Source organism: Chrysochloris asiatica, unplaced genomic scaffold, assembly GCF_000296735.1.
Source record: "Chrysochloris asiatica unplaced genomic scaffold, ChrAsi1.0 scaffold00006, whole genome shotgun sequence".
Classification (NCBI taxonomy): domain Eukaryota; kingdom Metazoa; phylum Chordata; class Mammalia; order Afrosoricida; family Chrysochloridae; genus Chrysochloris; species Chrysochloris asiatica.
Window position 1 is genome coordinate 21971200 of NW_006408524.1, and position 8756 is coordinate 21979955.

General features: G+C 44.8%; 1 protein-coding gene across 4 annotated transcripts in view; it reads right to left on the minus strand.

The window, feature by feature from the left end:
• CHN2 (chimerin 2) overlaps nucleotides 1-7953 on the minus strand; it is a 41804-nt gene extending 33851 nt beyond the window's left edge. For 3 of the 4 annotated variants that reach the window (XM_006832173.1, XM_006832176.1, XM_006832175.1), the window contains exon 1: nucleotides 7708-7953. In XM_006832173.1, the coding sequence (XP_006832236.1) occupies nucleotides 7708-7953 (246 nt within the window). The remainder of the gene's footprint in view (nucleotides 1-7707) is intronic. The other variant, XM_006832174.1, reaches the window with a different exon arrangement.
• Nucleotides 7954-8756: the final 803 nt, after the last annotated feature.

The following is an 8756-nucleotide window of genomic DNA, read 5'->3' on the forward strand; positions in this document are numbered from 1 at the left end:
GGCTTCCAGAATGTGCCCTTTGGTTGGGGCACATTAAAAAAAAACAATTATATATCCCTGTGTGTGTTTTTTTTTAATCTACATGCACTACAGGGTAGACACACGTTGACATGGGTGACAGGACAGATGATATACAACCGGAGGGAGGTTGGCAGAGGAAAGATAGGGGTGGCGGGAGACACAGGGAGGAACACAGGGATTAAAGTGAGTAGAGGTCAATGCTGTTAACTGTTGGTGCACGGAGGGGACTGTAACCATATAATGCAGCAAGTCTATGATTTGTTGAATGTAAAACTGGTGAGCTGCTCTGTAAACCTTCACTCAAGTCATAATAAGAAGTTTTTTTTTAAAGAATGCTATAACCAATAGGTGTGCTGCGGAGACAGTTCCAACTCAGAGTGACCCTCTGTACAACAGAACGAAACGCTGTCTGGTCCTGCCATCCTCAGAAGTGTTATGCAGAAGCCCACTGTTGCTGTCACTGTGCCAATCCATCTCATTGGTATCCTTCCTCTTTTTTACTCACCCTTCCATTTTACCAAACATGATATCCTTCTCCAGGGACTGGTCCCCTCGGACAACATGTCCAAAGTAAGGGAGATGAAATCTCTCCATTCTAGCTGTACGTCTTCCAACACAGATTGGTTTGTTCTGTCTTTTGGAAGTCCATGGTACTGTCAATATTCTTCTCCAACACCATAATTCTAATACATCAATTTTTCTTCAGTCTTTCTTATTCACTGTCCAGCTTTCATGTGAATATGAGACCATTAAAAATAACATGACTTGGGTCAGGTTATGTGATAGACATAGAAACTGTAAATGAGCCCAGAATCTCAAACCTGTCCGAGTATTGTATCAGTAATACCATGGCACCTTCTCAGCCCCCAGGACTACTATGGGTGGGTGGGTGCACGTAGCAGGGTGCACTGAATGGGCACACAGGAAGGATGTGCTGAGGGATCCAGGATGCTACTGACACAGCCTGTCACCAGAGTGTGTGGGGGCCTTCAAAGGCTAAGTAAAGTATTATTGATTGAATTGTGTCCCTACAAAATATGTATTATAAACCCTAACCCCTATTTGTTGTTATTGTTGTTAAGTATCACTGAGCTGGTTCCAACTCATATAATTATCAACCCTGTATAGGGTTTCTGAGACTGTTAAAACTCATTGAGGGAGCAGAAAGCCTCTTCTTTCTCCTTGGAGTGGTTGGTGGGCTCAAACTGCTGGCCTTGCAGTTCAGTGCTTATCTAATGGAGCCATTGCACTCCCTTTTAACCCCTATGTTGTTGTTGTTGTTAAAGTGCCGTTGAGTTGGTTCTGACTCATATCGGCCCTGTATAGGGTTTCCAAAGAGCAGCTGGTGAGCTTGAACTGCCAACCTTGTGGTTCAAATCTACCTTGCAGCCCAGCACATTAACCCATAGTGCCACACCAAGACTCCTTTTCCTGCGGTTATAATCCTATTTGGGTATCGGGTTTCTATGTAATGTTAATGTGGCAGTATCAGCATACGGTGTGTCTTAAGTCAATCTCTTTTGAAATATAAAAAGAGTAGACTGGGTAAGCGCCAAAGCGAGCAGAGGTGGAGGAAGACAGATGCCAAGCTTTATGCAGACTGCTGAGAAACAGAAGCTTACAAGAGATAAGGGTCTTCCTCCAGAGTCTGCAGGAGTCCTGACGTGGTACTGTAGGATAACGCTCTGGACCACAAGGTCAGTATGAACAGCAAGGTCAGCAGTTCAAACTCACCAGCCACTCCTAGGAACCCCCCACACAAGGTCACTATGAGTCAGAACCGACTCCACATAAATAACAACCAGAGGCCACATAGCGAGAGCCGTTCTCTCAAGATGGCACTCTGAATTTGGACATCTTGCCTCCTAATTGTGAACAACAACAAAAAAAATGTGTTTGTGAAAGTCACACACACTTGTGGCATTTCTGGGACTGCAGTACTAGATAAGGAAGATGCAGGACAATCATCTAACTTTTTGTACAGACCAGGACATGCTGGAGGGTGACCACACAGGATGTGGGGACAGGATTCACCTGGGGCATAGTGTCCCCCATGTATAAGGTACTGGGTAGTACTGTGTACCCAGCCTCTCTGGACAAATGGGGAGTGGAGTGGGGCCAGAGACCCGGGCAGGGTGCTGTCTCCAACCCACAGTCTGTGTTTCTGGTAAGGAACTGCTGTCTGCCGGGGCTCCCACACAAGCCATGAATGAGGGTAACCCATGGGGTGGGGAGTGAAGAGGAGGCTCTGAGATAGCAAAGCCAGGTCAGTGTGGGGGGTGGGAGATCTGCTTTATAGTTTCAGTTAGTTTTTATGGCCAGCTAGCAATGGGCTAGGCACCGTCCTAAGCACCGGGGTTTGTGCAGGCCAAGTGGACAAAAATTCCTGTCCCCGGGAGTTTTCATCTAATGAGGGGGAAGTCATACAAGTGAATCTGTGCCATGTCAGCTGACAACCAGTGTTATGGGAAAAATCCATCACTGGAACAGGTATTGGGAAAGGAAAGGAATTCAGGTGGCGCAAAACAGTTGCAAAATGCTGGAGGTTTGAACCTGCCAAGCAGCTTCATGGGATAACCGTAGATTACCCAAGAAAAGCTCATGGTCACTTATACTGTCACATGAGTTCACTGTGAGCTGAACACTGAGTCAAAAGCACTCAACAACAACAAACAAGTAGGGCCAAGGTATGGGGCCTGGGGATGGCAGAAGGTGGCTGGGGGATGGGAAGGAGATAGGAACATTGTGAGAAGCGAGTGCAGAAAAGAGCGAGGTGGGGTTGGGGTAGTCAGTCCTGTAGCAGTTTGCAGGCCTCTGCTCTCCAGCCACACTCCAGATAGTGAAGAGTGCAAAATGTTTGCAGTGTTGTGTTGTTCCTAAGTGCCCTCCATCCATTTCTGACTCAGTGACCCTGTAGAGGGTTTCTGAGGATAGGCTTGTGGGTTTGAACCATTGACCTTGTAGTTAGCAGTCCAGTGCTTATCCTACAGCACCACACCAGGAAATGTTTGGATAGACAGGGATACTTGTGGAGAAGGAAAGATGGACATTGGCTGGGAACAGAAGCCCACTGTGCAGAGCCAAGCGTTCCTGCAGGAAAGCTTCAGGTCCCTCCTATGCCCTCCGATCCTCAGTCTTCCACAATAGGACTCACATCAGTTGACTATCCCAGTGTGACGTGGACCTCTCTGTTTGCCAGCGGGGTTTCTCCAGGCAACCTGCTCACCCCAGGTTTGTGCTCCATGGGGCTTTCAGTGACCGATTTTGTGAAAGTAGATCCCAGGCATTTCTGGACTAAATAGCCGCCACCCTATCAGTTAGTTGTTAAACGCTTAATCATTTGTGCCACCCAAGGGTTGGGAACTGCTGCTCCTTCCTAGCTAGTTCCTGTCACTGCTCAGAAGTATTTATTGATACCCTTGCTTTTCAAACAAAATATGCCTAGGAAATGCCAAAATCTAGCTCTCAGAACAAAAACGTAAGTAACCAAATTACAGCTGCAATTTATTTAATGTAATAATTATGCCATTTTCAATGAATACAATTTTTGCTCATTTAAATCCTACATTCATATACTAAGCCCTAAAACGTCTTGGTGAAATTATGAAATTAGTAAATTTCTTCCCAAAACTGTTAAGCCAAAAGAGAAACCACTCTATTATTTCTCATTACATATCTGTATATTTGGAGGCCTGGTATGGCGCTATAGGGTAAGCATTGCAGTGCAAGGTTGGTTTGAACCACAAGGCCGGCAGTTCAAATTCAGCAACCACTCCTTGAAAACCCTATACATAGTAGCAATGAGTCAAAACCTATCCAATAGTACATAACAACAACAAATCTGCATCATTGTTTATCTAATTAACCTAAAGAGACACTCTGCATATATAGAAGAGATCTCTTTTAGATGATATGCTCTAGTAACTCTTGGGCTGAACCCTAAAACTCTTCAGTCCAGTAAACCCCATCCATCTGGACCACCTTCTGTCTTTCCTGTGCTGTTTAACACAGCGACGAGATTGCTTGGCATTCGCAGTGACCTTTTGCAAAGGGGCTGGCTCTCTCAGCCTCAACTTCTTCATCTGTAAAATGGGAGGTATTATGAGGTTTGATTGAGTAATGATGCAAAACCAGATGGTTAATGCTATTTGATTGACTTTATTTTCTCCTGTCATCAGTATTGGTTTCTGTTCTTTAGTTGTTTAAAAAGAAGATGAGTTGGGGCATTTTAGATATCACACATTTCTTTTTCATTTTTAAAAATTACTTGATATCTATGAGGCCCTTAAAACCCTTGGTGGCACAATGCTTAAGCACTCAGCTGTTTAATGGCAGGTCGGCAGTTCAAACCCACTAACTAACTGCTTTCCCCAGGAGAAAGATGTGGCATTTTGCTTCCATAAAGATTACAGCCTCAGAAACCTTATGGGGCAGTTCTACCAATAGGGTCTCTATATGAGTCAGAACCAGATGGGTGGCAATGGGGTTTAGGTGGGTACTTTCCAGAAAGTTCTGAGGGGAAAAAAAGGGGTGGGGCTTTTTGCCTGGGGGAATGCTCCTGATTGGGACAAAAGTCACGTTAGGAGGAGAGGCATGACCACTGTAGTCCTAGCAGATTCAAGGTCTGGTTGGAAGCTTTAGGGCAAAAGTGCAAAGAATATCTTTGTTGTTGCTGTTATTAAGTGCCGTCAAGTTGATTCCGACCCATAGTGACCCTGTATAGGGTTTCTGAGGAGCAGCTGGTGAGCCTGAACCGCCGACCTTGCAGTTCAAATGGCTTTGCAGTCTGACGCATTAGCCCACAGCACCACACCAGGACTCAATAAAACATCTAGCAAGGCTTATTTGTTGATAGATGTGAGGTAGTGCTAGTCCTTCTTACTGATTGAAAACTATGTCATGCACATACCCACTGACTTACTGCTGTCCAGTCAATTCCAATTACTGACGACCCATAGGACAGAATAGAATGACCCCTGTCACACTGCCGAGGCCGTACATGTTTACAGAAACAGACTACCTCAATCTGTCTCTGTAGGAGCGACTGGTGGGTCCAAACCATCAACCTCCCAGTCAGCAGCCCATTGCTGAATCCACTATGCCCACCAGGGCTCAATCACTGCCAAAAGATAATCTGAATTACAGACGAGAGAGTTTCAGGATAAGGCCTACTAGAGGTCAAAACAAGAAGAAATCTAAAATCCAAAACACAAATTTCAAGCAGAAAACGGAGGTCTTTGAATTAGAGGTTTGTTTTGTTTTGTTTTTATCCAGCTAGTTCAGTGGCTTGTTACTAAAAGCCCACTGCTGTATTGATGGCCCAGACCTGCTTATAGAAAGTATTTCCAAAACTATTCAAAGTCCCCCAGTTAAAGTTAGTGGGGAGTGAGGAAAGGGCTGAATGTGGGTGGAAGGGGCAGTGGATGACAGGCAGCACACCCCCCTCCAAACACACAAACTCTCATTCTTAAGAACAGTGGTACCAGCAGTACCACTATAACATCCACAATCCACTGCCTCAGCCACTGAAGGGTCTGCTCTGTCTCAAAGACGGCTATTTAAATGCAGAAGAGTTAACACTTGTTCTCTTCTTGACCGATTCTCAGCCTTTTCTTTTCTTAATAGCTGATCACTCTGTATAAATAATGAATTTTTAATCAAACTGGTTACGGGTTTTCAGAGATAAATATTTAATGTATTGTCTTAGCAGCAGTACTACTTAAGAAATGGGATTCAAACACCTCTTTTTACTTTGAACTGTCCTAAGAATAATTTCCCATTCACACATCTAAAATGGAAAAGGCAGAAATTCATTTTGAAAGTATCGATGAACTATATAAGCTTGTTTGTTTTTAATGGAAGCTCAGTCATTGAGGCTAGCCCGTGCAAACACAGATCACAGGGCACAATCCACATTGCACCCCAGAGCCAAAAGAAGTGGCATATGTAAGAGGAAGGAAAAGAATTTGCAAGTTCAAGAAGATGCAGCCACAGGATGCAACCTCTCAGGGATTTCTGCCAAAATTCAGGGAAATACTTTCTTAAAGCAAAAAATTAATGAGGGCAAAAATAGAAAACAGGAAAGAGAAACAACAACAAAACCCATCCACAAAACAAGGGTTTTTTATACTCCAAATTAGACCTGTCACAATTCAGTGATGGAAGAGTCTTGGCATAGATGAGGTTCTATAAAATGCAATTCTTCACTCTAACATTAAATATGTTGGGCTGAATAATGTCATCACTCAGTTCAATTATAGCATGCAAATGCCACAGCATTTCACCTTCCAAAAACAGAAGCAGGGTAAACAGACACGAATGTATATTTAATAGACATACATTTGTTCTTTTGAGAGATCAAAAAGCTGCAGATTAAAAATAAGTTTCCTTGTCACCTCTGACAAGGGATGGTCTAATTTCAACTGTCATTTGGGCTCCTGGCCCTAAAGGAAACAAGAGTTTACAAAAGGCGGAAATTCACACTTTGTTCCCAAGCCCTTTCTTCTCTTCTTGGATCCTTCATCTCCAATCTCTGTAATTTACAAATGCCAGCCTGTTTGCTGGAGTAAAATCTCTAATTCTGCTCCCTCTTTCCTCCCTTCAACAGCATCTCAAGCATGGCAATTTGGCATCAGAATTCCTTCCCAGTCCTTCTCAGGAAACACTTGACTACATCCAACCAGTTGCCAAGGCAATTCTGATTCATGGTAACCCCATGTGTGCAGAGTAGAACTCTGCTCTCTAAAAAGTTTTCAAGAACTTTCAGAAGTATGTTGCCAGAACTTTATTCTAAGGTGTCTCTGGGTGGTTTTGAACTACTAACATTTTGGTTAAGAGTTGAGCACTTAACCATTTGCTGCCTGGGACTTCTGGGAAACACTTTTGTTACTGTTGTTGTTAAGTGCCCAGTACAGAGCTTCTGAGGGGTGGCTGGTGGGTTTGAACAGCTGATCTTGCAGTTAGCAGCCCACTGCTTGAACCCACAGGACCACACTAGGACAAGTGAATTAGGACATGAGTTTTCTGTGGCAGACTCGTGTCTACAAGCGCAGGTCTAAAATGGAGATAACTATTGTCCAGTTTATAAATAACTGAGAGAAAACCGACTCAACTTCTCACCAGTTCTTCCTATCTTTTTGTTTGGTCTGGTCAGCGGGATCAAGGCTGAGCTGAGCTTGACCAGACTGCAGGGTGCTCCCAGCACCCAGAGCACAAACAAAAGCTCCTAGCTGGTTATCTCCCGTCATCATTTGCTTTCACAGCTGTCGGCACAGAAATGAAACCAATTAGCTTCACTGAAAACAAAAGACAAAACATGGAATGTTCACGGGCAACTGCTTCCAATTGCTTGGAGATAGCGCTTCTCTTTACTGCTGCTTGGAGTGGAAAAGTACTGCTCAACCGGCATTCACAGAAGATTGCAAACGGCAAACGATGTGATACAAGAAGAAGAAAGGGGCCCAATTCTCCGGAACTAAGTCAACACACACACAGGTATCTCTAAGCATGAGCATCAAGTAAACTGCTTTCTGAGTCTCCAACTGGATGGGCTACAAGAGTGGAAAGCATGTCACTAAAAAAGGACAAAGCAATGGACTTTACAGACTCCTGACTCCACCATTACATCCTTGTTTAAAGACCAGACGGAAACCATAAACATGCCAAAGAAGCCAGAAGTGTGCTTACCTTGAAGTTGTGCGTCTTTTCATAGTTGAAGTGGTTGTCATTGTGCGTGAGGGCAGCCCTTCGAACCAAGGAGGAGATCTGTGAACAGGCAAAGAGTTTGAGAGGGGGCCAAAGAAAGCCACCTTTGACTCCTACCTTCACCCCCAACGCCACAGCCAGCAGCTCCTGGCGTCTCCTGCCTGGTTTAGATTTCCGAACCACAGCACATTTTTTCTCATTGTCCAGCCACAGTTCCCGGGAGAACATCCTGCCTGGATTAGCCCAGAGCTCTCTGGTCTCCGCTGCTGAGTCTGGGAAGCTGGGTGCTGTCAGGTGGTTGGGTCTGCAGCTAATGTGTGGCAGCAGATTTGAGGCAGCTGTGCCCTGTCTGCGGAGGCCTCAGGCATGTGACCTTAAAGGGCCGGGGTGAGCGATGGAAGGAGCTCTGTATCTGAATAAGGATGGGCCTGTTTGTGCTATTTCTTAGGTTGACATGTGCCTGGAACAATAGCACACATTCATGTGCACAGCAACCCCCAGAAGTTGCATCCAGTTAGCCCCAGCTGATTGGAGGGGGCAGGGCAGGCGTACACACACACACACACACACACACACAGCCGCTGATGTTCAAAGCTTGATGCTGTTTCCAATGACTCTGGGCTCTGAATCTCATCCTGCATTGACCTCAAGCAGATTAAATCATTCAAACTCTGATGACTATTTAATTTTATCGGGAAAAAGCCTGCCTCTCCTGTTTTTCAAGTGCCTCACCTCTTGAATGTGTAATTTTTTATTCTCCTAAACCACTACCACTGACTCTGTTCCCACTCATGGTGGCCCTAACGAACAGAGTGGAACTGCTCCTTTAGGGTTTCCAAGGCAATAAATCTTTGTGGAAGCAGATGCCTCATCTTCCTCAAGTGGAGTGGCTAGTTGTTTTGAACCGCTGACCTTTTGGTTAGCTACTGAGTGCTTTAACCACTGTGCCACTGGGATCCTTTGTTCTTACGTTGTTAAGTGTTGTCAAGTCGGTACTGACTCACAACGACCCTGTATTAGGGTTTCCGAGG